Source organism: Cebus imitator, unplaced genomic scaffold, assembly GCF_001604975.1.
Source record: "Cebus imitator isolate Cc_AM_T3 unplaced genomic scaffold, Cebus_imitator-1.0 Scaffold53, whole genome shotgun sequence".
NCBI classification, from domain to species: domain Eukaryota; kingdom Metazoa; phylum Chordata; class Mammalia; order Primates; family Cebidae; genus Cebus; species Cebus imitator.
Genome location: NW_016107368.1, coordinates 8,126,220 through 8,145,004, shown reverse-complemented (window position 1 = coordinate 8,145,004; position 18,785 = coordinate 8,126,220). Strand labels below are relative to the sequence as shown.

Here is an 18,785-nt window from a genome sequence, read left to right as displayed (position 1 = left end):
TACTGGTCCCAAAGGTCGACCATGCCAACGTGGGAAAGTGAAGATTGCTTTGTTGAAACAGAAGAGAGCAAGACAGAATGGCCAGAACCTCATAAAAATGCCACGGACAATGTGTGATGGTGACAGAAAGGGACTCAATCCATGCAGGTGTTCAACCACATGGACCAGACAGGGTCCACCAGAGAGGACACTACAGAGACCCCCGGGTGAGGAGAGGATCTCCACAATGAGGAGGCCACCAGCCAGCCCTGGACACCAACAGGCAGCGCCCAGAAAGAGCTTGTTCTCTTGAAAAGAAAACTGGCCACAAGCCACCTCCCCATAGGAGGCAGGATCAGACTCATCATCCAACAAAGTACATCTCTTTTAGCAGATATTTTAGGTATTAAAGTGCATTTAACTAAATTACAGGAAATTACAGATTGGCCAATTTAATTTAATTTTCAGTGCTCAAAGGCTTTACTTCAAAAGAATTATAAGTTCCTAATCTTTATCTAACAAGTCTTCATGTTTCAAGGTTATAAGGAGTAAAATGAAAACATGAAGAGAAAGAACTTTATCCCAAAGCACTATGCCAAACAAAGGAAGCTGTGTTTTCTAAAATAAGTGACTTCCATCCTGCTAAGCAGATGCAGATGTACTAATCTTCATTTTTAAAAGGCCCTGGGGGAAGAAAGGAAGGAGGAATTATCGAATATAACTTTTTCACATGGAGTTTGTCTCATGAGTCACATCTTCTGAGCTGGTGCTCTTAGCAGCTTGCTTCATTTTTAGTCACTCCCCTGGACTCCTGAAAATTTAAGATTTCGACAAACAATAATTGAGCACCTACTATGTGCTGGGCCAGGAGTTCCCACAGGCCCTTTCCAAGGGCCACTTGTCTCCTCTGTGGGCCACCAGAAGATGCCTCCCAGTGGGTTCGTCAAGGAATCTCAAACCCAAGTTTGCAAAGTAATGGGGTTCAATCTCCATTGCTTTTAGATACTTTAGACTTTCTGCTTTTTCAATAATGAAAAAAATATATTAACAGCATTTAATGATGAGAAAATGCTTATGATTCTAAAGAAGGAAAGATGAATCCAACATTTTCTATACAGTTGGAACACTATCACAACAAAAATGCACATAAAAATATACCATCTTAATTAAATCATCAAAGTTGGCATCATCAACACTGGGCCACAGTGACATCATGTACCTCCATGATAATGCACTGGGAAGGACACAACAATTTACATCATCTCCTGCCAGGAATGCATAACCCGAAACTAATGAGACAGCAACAGGAGAATTAAAATTGATAGAAATTCTATAAAATAACTGGCATGCACTCTCAAAAACTGTCAATGTCAGGAGAGACAAAGAATGGCTAAAGAACTATTCCAGATTCAAGGAAACCTAAGAGATGTGACAACAAAATGCAATGTGTGACTCTAAACTTAATTCTGGAATGAGGGAAAAAACCATCAGGGAAGGACATTATTGGGACAATGGATGGAATTTGGATTTAGACTATTAAATTAGCTAATTGTGTTCTGTCAGTGTTAAAATTCCTAATTTGATCATTGTGCTGTGAATATGTAGGAAAATAACATTGTCCTCAGGAAACATGCACTTAACTAGTTAGAACTATGACATATCCAACTTATTCTCAAATAGTTCAGAAAAAAATTTAGGCTGGGCACAGTGGCTCAAGCCTGTAATCCCAGCACTTTGGGAGGCCGAGGTGGGTGGCTCACTTGAGGCCAGGAGTTTGAGATCAGCCTGACCAACATGGTAAAACCCCATCTTTACTAAAAATACAAAAATTAACCAGGCATGATGGAGAGCTCCCATAATCTCAGCTACTCAAGGCTGAGGCAGAAGAATTGCTTGAACCTGGGAGGCAGAGGTTGCCGTGGGCTGAGATTGCACCATTACACTCTAGAGCCAAGATGGCACCACTGCACTCTAACCTGGGCAACAAAGCAAGANGGCTGGGCATGGTGGGTCACACATGTAATCCCAGGACTTTGGGAGGCCAAGGCAGGGGGATCACATGAGGTCAGAAGTTTAAGACCACTCTGGCCAACATGGTGAAACCCTGTCTCTACCAAAAATACAAGAGTAAGCTGGGCATGGTGGCAGGTGCCTGTAATCCCAGCCACTCTGGAGGCTGAGGCAGGGGAATCCCTTGAACCCAGGAGGCAGAGGTTGCCGTGGGCTGAGATAGTGCCATTGCACTCCAGCCTGGGCATGGCACCACTGCACTCTAACCTGGGCAACAAAGCAAGACTCGTAAAAAAAAAAAAAAAAAGGAGGATTCCTTCATCATATTCTTATGTCTTTTCTATTAGTATAAATCGTATAGAAAGTTTGAAAATGCACGGAAAAAATGAAGAAATTACAAGCTCTATTTAAGAGAATTGAAGGAGCAAGTGATTATAAAATAGATCATATTTTATGTTTCACAAGTAAAGAAAAAACATAGCCAATTAAAACTATGACACAACACTTTCCTATCACTTAGACTTTTTCTTTGACACTTTTAGAGAACTCTTTTAGACTTGCTAATGATCACCTTTTATTCTTTATCACTCTTACATACATATAAACAAATAGGTAAGCGAAATAAAGTTCTCCTCCAACTTCTTCACGTTCCCATTTGAACACTTCTGAACCCTTTGATTCAGAATTGTTCACATTTGTGCTTTTCTATGCAATATCATCCTCCGATCCATCGAGAATGTAGGTGATACAGCAGCTTTTCAAAAAATATTCTGTGACTATTTTCAATATTTTCTTCCAAACCGCTGAAGCCCATCCTGCAAGCTTTAATGCTTGACCTTTCCAGAAGGGTTCAGGGAAAGAACTTTGGCCAACAGAGAGGACTGTCATTCCCTGAAATGCTGGTGTACTGATCATTGACCTAATTCTGCCAACACAAACAACTCCAAGCGTGCCCACGCCCAGAACCAACAGCAACCACACAATTGCCACGGCCCTGGCAGAAGCAGCTGTGAAGACACGTGAATATAAAATGCATCCAGATTTCAGAAATATTAACATGTGAAAAGAGTGCGTCTTGCAATTAAAATGTGATATTTTAAAATCTTAACCGTGGTGAGTTTGTGGATGGGAGGTTATTCCAATTTTGTATCAATAAGCACATATTAATTTGTTGGTGTTATTTTTATAATCAGGAAAAAATGAATACATTTTGATCCACAAGGCATAGTTATTTTCTCTAAATTTCATGCCTGATTTTTATCTATGCATTCCCTTTGTCTCCCATGGCACAACGTTACCCGTCTATTAGTTCAAGTCTAAGGAGCTTCTCTGCTGTAGAATTCATTAATTGACCCAATAAATGTTAATTAAAAGCCCATGAGATATATGGTGACATCAAGGGTCTTAAAGTACAGTTGGAAAGAGAAGATGAGTACTTTTTTCTATTTTAACATTAGAATTGATCAAGATGAGTATTTTTTTTTCTAATTTTAACATTTCTGAAATTGCTGTGGGCCAGGTAACTGTCATGATATAGTTACCATTGCCTGCACACATGCATCAAAGCTTGCAGGATGGGTATGATTAATTTGAAAGAGAATTCCAAAAGAGTTGAGAGCTTTTTTAAGAATCAGGTTTGTTAATAAACCCTTTTTAGATGTTCAGCTCTGAGGGAGGTTTTTGTTAAATTTTGTAGAGATGGGGGTCTTACTATGTTGCCCAGGTTGGTCTCAAATTCCTGGCCTCAAGTGATCCTCCTCCCTCAGCCTCCCAAAGTGCTGGGAGCTACCATGCCCAGCCTCAGTTCTATAAATTTTGAAAAACATGTATAGACACGTAACTATCATCAAATCAAGAGATTTCATCCCCAAAGTTTTCTCCACGCCCCTTTTGTAAGCAATATCGCTTTTCCCCACCACTAGATCCTAGCAACCAGTGATCTAATTTCTTTCTCTATTGTTTTAGCTCTTCTAGAATGTCATATAAAGGGAATCTTATAGTATGAAGCTTTTTGTATCTGGCTTATTTTAATTAGCGGAGTGTTTTTGAGAGCCATCACATTGTTGTGCATATCGAGATCTTGTTTTTTATCACTTAGAATTATTTCATTTAAATCTGTTCTTACGCTAATTCCACATTGTATTGATGACTTTTTGAATTATTGATGGCTAGTGTCAATTATCATTGAATTGATTTTTCAAAATTATTTTGGTTATTCTAGATTTAAGAATCAGCTTGTCAATTTCTACAAAAAGCCTACTGGGACTTTTACTGGAATTATGTTAAATCTATAAATCAATTTGGAAAGATTTTGACATTTTAACAACACTGAGTCTTCGGTCTATGAACACAGTATATCTGTCCGTTTATTTAGATCTTTAATTTTTCTCATTAATGTTCAATCATACTTAGCATATAAATATTCCACATATTTTGTTAAATGTAACACTAAAATATTTTATGTTTTTATGCTATTGTAAATGATCATTTTTTGAATTTTATTTTCCAACTGACCTTTGCTAGTATATAGAAATACAATTGATATTTGTATTTTGACATTGTATCCTACAACCTTGCTAAACTCACTTGTTGGTTCTAATAGTTTTCATGTAGATTTGTCAGGATTTTCTATGTAGATGTTCATGTTATTTGCCGAAAAAAAAAAAAAAAAGATGCTTTTACTTCTTGTCCAATTTGAATGGCTTGTATTTTTTCTTGCCTTACTGCACTGACTTGCCTTGTTCCCAATCTTAGAGGGAAAGTATTCGTTTTTCACTATTAACTATGATATTGGCTGTAGATTTGCAGTGGATGCCCTGTTATCAGACTGAGGAACTTGCCTTCTATTCCTGGGGTGCTGACAGTTTTTATGATGAATGTATGTTGAATTCTGTCAAAGCCTTTTCCGTATCTGTTGAGCTTTATGTTGAATTTTGTCAAAGTCTTTTCTGTATCTGTTGAGATTTTCATGTACATATATATATATACACACACACATATATATATGAATATATATTTAGTCTGCCTATATAGAGAATTACACTGATTTTTTTAATGTTGACTCAACTTTACAATTCTTGGAAAACCCCTACAGGGCATAGTGCATTATTTTCTTTTTGACATATTGCTTGATCCAATTTGTTTATATATTGTTTGGGTTTGTGTCTAGGTCCGTAAGTTTTCTTTCCTTATAATGTCTTTTTCTGGTTTGGGTATTGGGATAACACTGCCTTTATAATGAACTAAAAAGTGTTTGCTCCTATCTTCTGGAAAAGATTGTGGATAATTGATGTTATTTTTTCCTAAATGTTTGGTAGCATTCATCACTGGTCCCGACCCTGGTGTTTTCTCTCTGAAAAATTTTTTACAATCATTTAATTTATTTAATAGATATAGGCCTATTCAGATTTTCTATTTTTCTTTAGCAAACATTGGTTTTTGTATCGTTCAAATATTTGTTTATTTTATCTAAGTTGTCAAATTCATTGGCATCAAGTTTTCCCTAATGCCCTTATTATTCTCTCAGTGTCCACAGTCTGTGCGAGGATGATGGCTGCTCCTTTGTTCTTGATATTGATCATTTGAATTTCTCTCTCTGTTTTTGATTTATCTAACTAGCAGTTTATCAATGGCATTGATCTTTTTGAAAACCACCTTTGGTTTTAAATATTTCCCCATCTGTTTTCAGATTCCAATTTTATTGATTTCCAGTGTTCTTCAAATGACCTAATGGACAATAAAACTTAGGGAAAAAAATTGGTGGTAATGAATCTGGGACAAGAAATGATTCTGTATATTCAGACTCTGAATTTATGGAAGACTTTAGGAGTTTTTTTTTTAGATGGAGTCTTGCTCTGTCACCAGGCTGGAGTGCAGCAGCACATCTCAGCTCACTGCAGCCTCCACCTCCCGGTTCAAGCGATTGAACACAGGCACGGAGCACCACGCATGGCCAATTTTTTGTATTTTAGTAGAGACAGGTTCCACCGTGTTGGTCAGGATGGTATCAATCTCCTGACCTCGTGATCTGCCTGCCTCGGCCTCCCAAACTGCTGAGATTACAGGCGTGAGCCACCGCGCCCAGCCAGGAATAACTTTTTTATGTTGCTTATTTTTCCTTTTAGGAGATGTACAAGTGTTATAATGATGTAAGTCTGTGCCTGCAAAAACCCCAAATAGTGTTTCCAATATATATAAACTGATTCTAAGTGATATGAAAGCATTGTGTCATATTTTAATAGACAGTGTTTCTTTTTTTAGTGATTACACAATAAGAAGTGTTTTACAGCAGATGATACAGTAAGTCCTCGCTTAATGTCATTTATAGTTTCTTGGAAACTTTGACTTTAAGCAAAACAATGTATGGCAAAGTCATTTCATTATACCATTGGAGAGAAAAAAAATATTGGTTTTGTTATACGCCATTTCACTTAAAGTTGCAGTTTCCAAAAACCCACTGATGATGTTGAGGACTTTCTGTCTTTAAAAGTAGATGAAAAGTAGTCTGTGTCTTTAAAAGTTCAATATGATGTACAGTGAAATCAAAGTCTCTAGATGAATATGGACATAGTGGCCTTGCAGCTCAGGACAAAAGTAAATACATCTGTGGCTGAATATTTAGCCTGGAGGGTCATGGCGGGGCATGGACTGAGGACCAGGAGAATGGACAGCAGGCATTCAGTGTGCAGGATACACTGAATGGGCACTAGGAGAAATGTTTGGAAAGGCATGCTGCAGCCAGGCAAGCAGAACTTAACAGTCAATGCTGAGCTAAGAACGTTTTCATTGTGCTCAGCACAGAATGGTAAATGACGATGTTTAATAGGGAGTCACATGTTTGAGGCGCATTAACCTATTAGCAGGAACAAAGGAAACTGAAGCAGAGAGACAGGAAAGAGAGAGAAATGACAAGGGAGTTTCTGAGGGAGAGTCAGCAGGTATTTGTAATTGGACAGGGAGAAAGATGAGATGAAACCAACTCCAAGCTTTTGAGTTTGGGAGACCACGTGGATTGCGGTTACAAGAATTCGGAGATGTGAGCCGAGCCTGACCCGAGTAATGGAGGGGAGAATGGGAGAAGTTATGAGAATAAGTTTGTTCAGGATTCAGCAGCTGCTTGGCTACCTCCAAAAAGACATGTCCAGCAGGCTAGGCTACTATAACCCAGGCCTGAACCTCAAGAGAAAATTCGGAGCTAGAGATAGAGACTTGTGACTTACGTACCTGGAAGTGTTGTTTGAAGCAATGAGATTACCAATATGGGGAGGAGAAAATAAAAATGAGAATATCAATATTTGTCAACATGTTTGAGCCCTTGCATGTCCCAGGCAGCCTGTTAAATGCTTTTCAGATATTAGTTCAATTAATTCTCAGCCCTAGGATGGAGGTGCCATTGTGATTCCCATTTTAAAGATGGGGCAGCTAAGAAACAGAGGGCTTAAGTCGCGTGCTGGAAACTTGTGGAGACTAGACAAAAACCCAGACGGTCAGACTCTAAACCTACTACCAAAGGCTGCCTCTGTCAAGAGCAAAGGGATCCTTATGGAATGATGTGTCTGGGGGATAAGTGAACTCGGAGGAAGAGACAGAAAAGGAGCAGTCACAGAGGTACATTGTGACACAAATGTGATTCTGGCATGAGGATTATAAATATGCACCATGCCAGATGGTTCTTAAGGAGAGTGGGGGAATGAACACCACGGATTCATTTTATGGATTCTATTTAAACCATTCTCAGTCACCAAGTCATCTATGTTCTCCATTTTTAAAATTTGTGGATGAGTGGGATCAATTGAAAAAAAATAAACAGATTCGTTTTCAAAGCTGTGGTTTCATAGATGGTAGTCGCAAATGGTTCTGAAGTTAAAAATAGAACTCTAAAATACTGGTTCTTGAACGGGGTTACCTGGACCAGCAGCATCAGCAATCCCTGAAAACTTGTTGGAAGTTCACATTCTCACACTCCAGCTCTGACCTACTGAATCACAAAACTCTGTGGGGTCGGCTCAGCAATATGTGTTGTAACTAACTCCGCAGGTGACATTGATGTATTTATGCTCCAGTCCGAGAACACTATTCTAGCAAATGAAATGATTTAAGTATGTATAGCAAATCCTTGAGGGCCCCGTTCCAAGTCATAGTGCCCACAGAACACAGATCGGCCCCATGACCCCTCTTCAACCAACCTGATGGATTCGTAAAGGAATTTGTGCTGCAGGGGAGCCCACATTAGGTGAGAAGTGCTTCCCCTCTGCTGTGATCCAGAGATCTGTACTGTGCTGTCGCCACCTCGAGCTAGGTAGCAGGACCACCGTGGGGGTTGCCCATTCCACCCCTACACCAAGGCCATCCTCTCCCCACCCCATCCCACCCTTCATTTGCTATCTGATGTAGTGAGGGCCTTATCTTTTCTATAAATTATTCCTATTAAATTGTTAAAGACTTCTATGTTGTTATGTATCCTTTTATTCTTTGGGGAAATTCAACTATGAGTTTCTGAAGCACAGAAAGGAGGGGCATCGCCATGCCCGGGATGAGCACAGTCAGGTGAACGCGGGCAGTGCAGTCTTCACAGAGGCCATGCCGACCCCGCGGCTGATCCTTCTCTTTCCATGCACTGCCCGCTGCTTCCCAGCCAACTGCAAGTGCCTCGCACAGACTCTACACTTACACTCATTTTCTTTCCACCCTGCTCGAGACTATCACACCATGATGGTCAGCAAATGCATCTTGACAGTCTTGTCATTAGCGGGTAATTTTCATCCTCCAAATAATGCCCCTCTGCACTGCGTACTTGTGGGGTTTGCGAGTCCTTCTGCCTTTCTGAAGGATGCAAGCCCCTTCACTCAAGCAGCAGTATAATGGCTACTCCTGACTGTAGTCTCTGGCTTCAGACTGTTCTAGCTCAATTCTTGACTTTGCCTTTTCCTAGCTATCTTGTCTTAGACAATTTGCATAAACTTTCTGATCCCGTATCCTCATCCCCAAAATACACACAATCTGCCTCCCGAGGTTGCTGAGAAAAGACCACACACACCCTCATCACTATCTGAAATTACTGTGCTGAACTATATAAAATTACTGATATTGGATCATTTCATCTATAAAAATGGCATGTTCACATGGTTCCCCTTAATATCCTACTTATGTATGTTTGCATATTTCCCTCTCCCCACAACAGAAGGTAAGCACTTACTTGGTGTTTTATCTTCAATATCTAAACAGTGACTAGACATGGTACGTGCTCAATAAATATTTGTTGAATGTATGAATGACATCTTAGCACAGTGTCTGGAGCAGGGTAAGTATTCAGTTCTAGCATCACCCTCATCCTCGTCATTGGATTTAGTAAAACAGATACACAGAATGAAATACTAGACAACATCAGCTCAAGGGAAAATTAATGCCACATCACCACAAATTTTCAAGAAGTTCAGTTTGTTGCATCAAACCAATCTTTCTCTTCAGTTAGAAAAAAACACCCTGGATTGAATTGGTTAATAATAATAACAATACCAATCAGCATTTGATGTTATTATACACAGCATTTTATCAGGAGTGAGTAGCAAAAGGAGATTTGTGGTAACAACCCCATGCAGATTTACTGAACATCTGCTATGTGTCAGGTGCAGCCTCAGTACGTTCAGGTCTCATTTCTATGTCTCTCAGCAAGCCTTGAAGTGAGGGTGTTATCTCTGTTCTCTGGATGAGGACCACAGCCTTGTGAGGTCAATCTCATTGGTGGAATGAGTGTCTCTGCTGAGTGGTAGTGTGGGCTGGTACCCAAGAACCCTTTCCTCACCCACTAGAGTAGGAAGTTCACTCTACATCAACAGGCTCTGCTCCAAGGGATCAGGAGTCTGCTGTCCAAAGGCTGAACCAGGTAGCTCTTTAAAGGCACCTCAACTGAAAATTCTAATTTAGAGTCAGACATGGGAGACGAGTCCTCAGTGCTGTCGCTTGGCAGGTCCTGACACTCTGAGCTGCATGGACACTCCCCTAAATGCTGCCATGCTCCCTGGAGTGCCTGCACCTGATCTCTGCTGCTCCAGTGGTGGCTTCTCCAGCTTTCTCAGCCCACACAGGCATTCTGGAGGAGCAGGGAACTGTCCTTTAATAGTGAGGGGAGGCGGTCAGTGAGCAGACACCCCAGCTTCATCAGTTCTCACGCAGTTCCTCAAAGGGCCCAGCGCTCACAGCAGGATCCTGCTCTGAATGGTCCCAGGGACAGGTCTCCCTTCCTACTGGCTGAGCCCACCCCTGCCACTGCTCCCTAGGTATCCTCCCAAATAGTCTCTTCGCGCCAAATCTCAGGGGCTGCTGGGGGAATGCAATTTAAGATACTTTCAGTCTAACCAAGAAAACAGCTCATGGGTCCCTTCCCTGAACCACAGCTGGATACAACATTTCTGCAGTGATGTCTGTTTAACCACAGAAATGAAAATAAACCTACTAGAACCATTGTGGTTGAGGAACTGAACATGAAAACAGAACAGAATGAGGCCTGGAGGAAGCAGAGCCCCAATCCCTCTGTCCCAGGGCTCTACTGGTGTTTTAACAGCCGGAAGGCTGGAGCCTGATGGGTGCAGACTGTCTCCATGGTCCTTCACTAAGCCCAACTCAGGTCCCTACTCTTTGGCAAGCATTAGAACTGCTGCACAGCTGGACCAGCTAAGAAACTGTCAGGAGTGACCACCTACACTCCAGTCACCCTGATGAGCTGGCTGGAGAACTCGGCCCAAATCAAAGCAATTGCTTCAGTCCTACACCTGCCATATTGTTGGGGGAGAAATTCACTCTGGCTTAAATGCTCCCTCCCTTCTCTGGGAAGTCTCCTCAGCCTGCAGGGACCCTCTTCCAGGGTAGTATCCCATGCCTGCAGTGAGTACGTGGCCCTTCGCCCTGTGACTCTGGGCTTCTTTCCTGGGTTGTGGTCCCTGAAAATACCTGCACTCCTGTGTCTAATGCATTTTTGCACACAAATGCCCATGAAGGAGATACGAGGATACAATATTATCCTAGCTAGCACTAAAACCAGAGTAACAGTGCAGAAGTGAAGTGGAGGCATCCAGCTTACTTTATTCCAAAGGCAGGATGCACACACACACAGGCAAACTGGTGTTTTCAAAAAGGACTCTAAACCAAGACAGCACCAATCCCTTCCTGCCAGGCCTCAACTCTTTGCAAATGCAGGCTGAGAGAGGCTCAGCCATGAAACGTGTTTAGAATAAGCACATTTAGAAAGAGACTGTAAGGCTAAAATCCAAAAGCTAGCCATTGTGCACCACCCAAATGCACAGGGATCAGGGCTGGGGTGGAGTGGGGTGGTGGGTAATTCACGCCACTACTCTGTGTTCTAATTCTGAGATTCAACCAGCCTCAGAGAATCTATAAAAATAGATTTACTCCTTTCCCTCTCCCTGGCACATTTAACTTAAATCCACATTAAAAGTGTTTATTTTGCAGAGAAAAAGGAAGTCAGCAATATTATAATCAAGTACATGTACCACATAAACACTTCAGTCAATGATGAGCCGACTATATCGAGATGGTCCCATAAGATTATAATAGTGTATTTTTACTATACCTTTTCTATGCTTAGATGTGACAAATACACAAATACTTACCACTGTGTTTCAACTGCCTACAGAAGTCGGCACAGCCACATGCTGTGCAGGTTTGTAGTCTAGGAGCAACAGGCTATGCCATGCAGCCTAGGTGTGTAGTAGGTTAGAGCATCTAGCCTAAGTGCACTCCACAATGTTGGCACAATAGCAAAATTGCCTAATGACGCGTCTCTCAGAACCTATCCCTGGCCAAGCACGGTGGCTAGACATGGTGGCTAGGCACAGAGGCTCACGCCTATAATCCCAGCACATTGGGAGGCCGAGGCAAATGGATTGCTTGAGTCCAAGAGTTGGATACCAGCCTGGCCAACATGGCAAAACCCCACCGCTACAAAAAAAAAAAATACAAAAATTAGCTGGGCACGGTGGCATGCCCCTGTGGTCCTAGCTACTTAGGAGGCTGAGGTGGGAGGATCACTTGAGCCTGGGAGGCAGAGGTTGCAGTGAGCTGAGACTGCATCATTGCATTCCAGGCTGGACAACAGGAGTAAAAACCCTGTCTCAAAAAAAAAAAATGCTTATATTCCTGATGTGTGACTGAAGTCAAATTGTAAAGATCTAATCTATAGATAAGATTTCTTACCAGATCTAAGGACGCCCATGAGCAAAAGTCCACTTTGTTTTCTATACCCTGCGCCAGGCATAAAAATATCTTAGCATGGCTTCTATAATAGATTTCCAAATATGAGACTCTTCAGAGTTACATCCCAGTGTTTGCAAAAATGAGAAAGTCACCCTCACACTAACAGAATGACCTTCATTAACATAGAACAAGAGTAGCCAATTGATGCCCACGTAGTAGAGTTCATGCTACCTACTCTCAAAGAAGAAATTATTACCACAAAATCTGAACAAAAATATTCAGATCCCACCGCCCTGCATATGGGAATATACACTTCATTCAACTGGGCAGGTATAATGGAACCTTCAAAGCATTCCTCAACTTCTGACATTCTCTGAGGTTCCAAGGAGGCCTGACCTTACCTGCCGCTCTTCCTCGGTGTCCATTTTCCACTCCACACAGCTTCTCCCAGCCTGGGCCAGGTCCTGAAGATAGGAAATTCTCTACAAACAACACAAATATCTTGTTAGTAAATGCAGCCTGTCTTAAAACTGCACAACATGCATTGTTTCCATCCCCAAGTGAACGTATGATTAAACAGCCATACAACACAGAAATGTCTGAAGAGAGAGGTAGAGAGGTCACAGCGGATGTATGGGTGAAGGAGGTCCTTCCCTCGGGTCATGGTGCCCAGCATGTAGTCTGGTTGGCTCCTCCATTGCAGGAAGTACAATGAGGGTGCACACCCAGGCTCATGCACACAATACATACATAGACTTGGGAGGGAATGCACATGGGTAAGGATGCTCAGAGACATGATGGAGTGGAAAGATTGTGAGGTGAAAGTTTTTACCTTGGACTTTTGTTTTCTGAGAGCATTTATAGAATGTTGGAAGCTGGAAGTGACCCAAGAGTTGCGTTGTGCTAAGTCTTCCAAGTGAACTCTTAGAGAAGAGAGGGTGGACAGAGTTGCAAAGCTGTGCTGAGGTCTTGTCTGGCCTGCTCTTCTTCAAGCTGATGATGAAACCCACCATGCAGAGGGCTGGCAAGGAAACCACCCCCATGCCTGCCAGGTTGTGATTCTCACCAACATCCACAATTCAGGCATCTCCAGGCTCCTGTTCCCTTCTTCATCTCACTAGGGCTTGTTTGCTCGTTTGTGCAGACTCAAAGCCCTACTGAATGCTTAACACTTTTAGATCAAGATCACATGGTTACTCAGACAACTTCTAAGCAAACTTTCTCCCATGAAATATCCAACAGAAACGTATGCAATTTCATAGCATTCAGTCCACTCATGTACTGATGGCTGATCCGCATGTTCCTTCATTTATACCTATGCCTTGTTGTTTATGTAGCAGGCCACACTCTGAATGAACTACAATACACACACACTGACATCAGTGATAAATGTCTCCTCAGAATCCAGTCAATACACTAAAAAAGAACAAAAAGGAAATACCTTTCCAAAAAGAAAGATATTTTCCTTTCATATGTTTCCAACTAAGAATATTTTATGCATATTCCTGGGTAGTTTTCAAAACACCTCAATTCTCAAGTGGAGTCCTCACATTTGTGTATACAAAGTAAAATGCTGGAGGTGAAGCTCTGCTGTAGGGGCAAAATTTTTAATTGAACAGATAAGTAGGTATTAATTATCTCCTTATAAAAATATTTTTTAATAAAAGGTATAACTGGAATGCCTTTGGAAACCAGTTTTCCTGGTGCCTGTATAATATAACTTAATTAGAACATTAGACTTCCCTATAACCTTCCAAGAATCTCTTTAGTATATAAAGTAAACCATGGCAGTGGAGTTTAACCACAGGTATGTTTAACACTTAGTTACCACAGAGACCTTAAAATCTCCACAGTGTGCTACAGCTACAAGACATTACTGTATATTCTTCAACTGGATACAAAGGGCTTCATTCTGAAGCTGATTTGTCAAATTGTTTCCTTTGAGTGACCTCCAGCTATTAGCTAAAGTAAGAAACATGTCATGTGCTAAAAATGATGAAAGAGACAGAAAGCACCATGGAGACAAGCAAATGTAGCTCTTAAGAAGCCTAATAAAACCCAAGGCAATTCTAGCACAAACAGAATTCAACACCAAGTTTCTTAAGTACAAGAATCATGCTCCACTTGCCACATTATGCTGTGTCACCTTCCCAAAATCTAAATGGAACAGAATTGAAGAAAGACATCAAAACCTCCAAATCCATCAATGCCTGTTACAACTGCTTTCTTCTACAATGTTATTACTTCTGCCCATCTGAGTTCTGCCCCAGAGAGTCCCAGGAGTTGTATCCTCATCAAAGAGAAAATTGGAATTATTCACTTGTTCTCCCCCACCACTACCCCAAGGAGCAGAACTTGTTCTGTGCCCCCCAGATGCCCCTCAATCATTTGTGTATACACCTTTCTCCAACACTGAGAGGCCTACCATAGCAGGATAGCCATGTTGTCCAGCATGTTGTGTGTGCACAATCAGCAATAGATGCTTAAGATTACATCAGGAGAGCTAAAATGGCATGAAATCACCTCAGAAATCCTAGCATCTAAAAAGGGAACCCAGTAGGAATGGTTGACAGTTTTCTCCCAATTGACTGTAATTCCTTTAAAAGCAACTGCCACATGGGAGAACATGACCAATGTCACACAGTTCCCATATTCCTCCAGGCACTGGCACAGTGCTCTGCCCATGATGATGCCACTGGCATACCTTTTCATGAGTAAGGTGAATAAATGACTAAGCAAACACTCCAGCTTTTTCTTTTAACCACAGTACTCCCCTATTCAAAATACCATTCCATTGTCTTTGAAATTTTCATAAACCATTTTCTACAAATATGCAGAAGTGGATTCCTTCCTTCATGTAGATTCCTGATACATTCATAATCTGTATGTTTCAAGGCACTTAGGAAAGAGAAAAAAAATTAACTATTTAACTATGAATTTCTTCAGTGAGGAAGAAGAGGTATTATTATGTTACTTAGAACAGAATCGAGATGTGTATATTTCTTAGCAACTAATGACTACAACTAATTGCTTTCTAAAGCTCAATCTCTACACTTGCCTTGCTAATCCAAATATGTACAATAGAATGATTTGAACAAAGTAAATATGAGGTATTTTTCTGAGGTTACTATTTAAATTAAGTGACTGCATAAGTGCCAAAGCAACCTAAGCTCCTGACCACAAAAATGTAGCAGTTTCACAGACTCTGTCCTAGCTTTCCAGTTCTCTTCAAGCTGGCTTGAAACTGGCATTTTTCTAAAGATGTAAGCTCTACTAGGAGCTATACTAGAGAATAACATCTTATTTTTAAAAAACCAGTGTTTAAATACTGGCCCTCAGGAAGCTTCAATTCTACTTGGTGGTGGAGAATATATAAAACCTGTTCAAAGTCACAGACGCCTTAAAGAATTGGTCTGCTTGCTGAATGACCTACTCCCATGGCTGTTTCTACTTCCAATTCTATGCATTTTACTCTCTGTGTATAGTGTTGGAAAGTCTCTCTTGACATCTTGATTTTCTTTTTTAAAAAGAACATGGCTCAGTACATTTTTAAATACCAATCTTGTGTTCGAGTTTCACACATTAAAGAAACAAACATAAATACTCAGCTGCTCCATATGTCTGCAGCTAAATTATAAAAAGAGCGTGCAAGGGCAAAGTGTCCTTCAAGGTACTTTGGTTGAGAGAGACACATCGCAAACATGGATGAACAACCACATGTCTTGAGACAAGGATAGTCCTGACTCACTGTCACTAGCCACCAACCCTCCAAGGGTCAGTCTTTACTTCTAAAAGTGTCTGAGCTGTTAACCTCTGAGATATTTCCTTCTGAGGTAGCATCACAGAAGTCCATTTTCAAGAGGGCTTACCTGGTAATTTGTGTTCTTGTACTGAAGTCAAGAGACCTCATTGAGCGCAGAACTTCAATGCACCCCAGGTACTGCAAGGGAAAAAAATGTAAATAGTGAGCCCTGAGAACTGAGATAAAGAGAAAACTCCTAACTACACAAGGGCATTTTTGGGAGCCATACACATTTCTTAAATCACACTTTAACTTTAAATTCTATGGTGAGGCTTTGTTTTGTTTCTATAAAAGCAATAACTCACAGCCACAGAAAATATCATGAGTGGTGAGATTGGCACTATACTGGACTTTTCTAAAACCTATTCGTATTTTCATTTTATTTGGATGTACATTTTTTAAAGCTCTTGTTGAGGTATAACTTATATATTGTGAAATGCAAGCATATTAAATGTTTAATTCAATGATTGTTTAAACATGTATTTGCCATGAAACCACCACCCAGACTTCAACATTGTATTTCTAGTCTTTTACGAGGTTTCTACAGGTTTATAATTTTTAGAGAAACAATGAAAACATAATATGGCCAACATTTTCATCAACATCAAATGTCATTCTCTAATAAACATATTTTGGGTTCTATGAACTATAGATTACTCTCAAAGGTGATTTACTTTGGTTTACCAGAAGGTCCTCTTCTGCATGATCATAAAATTTTAGGAGCTCAGATTTACACATCTAAATTTACAGCTAAATTTTGATCAGTTTCACACATGAAAATGTGTATGTGTAAGTATACGGACATAACTAAAGTTACGGATAAATACAATTTTTATGTTCCAAAGCCTTTGGGGAGTGTGAAGATATAAATTTTTTAGATAAATGCCTTAGATTTAGCAGGAAGAGGTCTCGTGGTATGGTACAGAAAAATCTGCATTTGAATTATTTAGAAAATATAAATTAGAGGGTGGCTTTTTCATATCTTCTTATAAACTTCAAATTTTCCTGAGCCTGTCTCTACACCCATAAATGTCATTATCATTCTCACCACTGCACCAGCACCAATACCACCACTGTCACCAAGATATGTGAAGACCATAACAAACTTTGCCGACTCACGGGATTACCACACCTAACGCCATCAGAGTTATGTGACTACCACTACAACCATCATCATGTAATTACTTGAATACCTCAACTACTCTGGCAGTATTAAGAGAATACCACTACCAGGACAGATATTTGAATAGCACCACCACCATTATGTGAGTTCCATGATCAATGTCACAGAGAAATATTAATTAGGCTACCATCAACATTGCAGAGTTATGTGATTATGACAACCAACATCATAGGTTCTTGTGAATAATAGGACCAATGTCACAGAGGTATGTGAATGCATCAAAGCCACAGAATTACCCAAATACCACAGCCACCATTGCAGAGTTACATGAAAACCATGACCTCTGTCACAAATTTATATGAATACCACAACTCAAACAGAGTTATGTGAATGCCCTGAACACCAATGTCATAGAATTATGGTAATACTACCACCACCATGCTGTCCCAGATTTATGAGAATTGTGAAAATACCACCAAAAAAATGTGGTAGAGTTACACAAATACCACCACAATCACTGTGGAATTATATAAATATCACAACAATGCCATAGAGTTATGTGAAAACTGTGAACAATTCAGAGTTATGTTAACACTACCACTACCATTACAGAGTTGTATAAATACCTGCCCCACCATGGATGTATACAGTCTGCATGTGTGCATGTCCCCCACTCACAGTTTCAACAAACTGTGGACTGAAAATAGTAAAATAGATAAAAGTAATGCAAATAAACAATTCAGTATAACAACTATTTACATAGCACTTATATTAGGTATCATAAATAATCTAGAGAGAATTCAAAGTATATAGGAGCATATATATAGGCTACATATAAATACTATACTATATGATATAAGGAATCTGAGTGTCAATTAATTGTGGTATCCTAGAGGGTCCTGAAACTACTCTGTGGATGCTAGGGAATGAGTATATTTATATAAATAACATGACTAGAATCACAGAATTATGCAAATACTCCATCCATTATCACAAAGTTAAGTAAAACCTATGACCAGTGTTGCAGTTACAGGAGTGCCACCACCATTGTTGCAGAGTGATGATTTGCAACCTCATCCAACATTACATGTTTATAAGAATACCACCAGCAGCAACACTGCAATTATGTGAATATAATCCCCACCACTATCATATCATAAAGTTAGGTGAATACCACTACTACTGATATCACAACATGATGTGAATACCACGCTCAACATGACAGAGCTATGTGAATAGGCAACCAATGATATAGTTATGGGAATACCACCAACACTACCATCACAGGGTTATGTGAATAACACAACCAAGTTACAGGGTTATTTGAATACCACGACCACCATCACTGTTATATGAATATCATGCCCACCAGAGTAGAGTACCACCTGCATCAACTTCATGGAATATGTGAATAACATGACCAGCATCTCAGAGTTAGATGAGTACTGCCTCCTCTGTCACTGCAGAGTCATGTCAATGCCACCATTAATAACTTACAGATTTATTAGAATAACAGCCAATTTTGCAGTTATCCATAAATGACCATGACCAATATCAAAGAATATTGTGAATAGTGCCATGACAAACACCACAGAACTACATAAATACCACCAACAACAATGATGCAAAATTATGTGAATCCCATAACTGGCAAGGGAGTTA

General features: G+C 40.2%; 1 protein-coding gene across 2 annotated transcripts in view; it reads right to left on the bottom strand.

The window, feature by feature from the left end:
- Positions 1–18,785, bottom strand: part of SHC3 (SHC adaptor protein 3) — a 164,552-nt gene that overhangs the window by 86,745 nt on the left and 59,022 nt on the right. The window contains exons 2-3 of one of the 2 annotated variants that reach the window (XM_017528478.2): positions 16,068–16,138; positions 12,600–12,680 (exon numbers count right to left, since the gene is read on the bottom strand). In XM_017528478.2, the coding sequence (XP_017383967.1) occupies positions 12,600–12,680; positions 16,068–16,138 (152 nt within the window). The remainder of the gene's footprint in view (positions 1–12,599; positions 12,681–16,067; positions 16,139–18,785) is intronic. The other variant, XM_017528479.2, reaches the window with a different exon arrangement.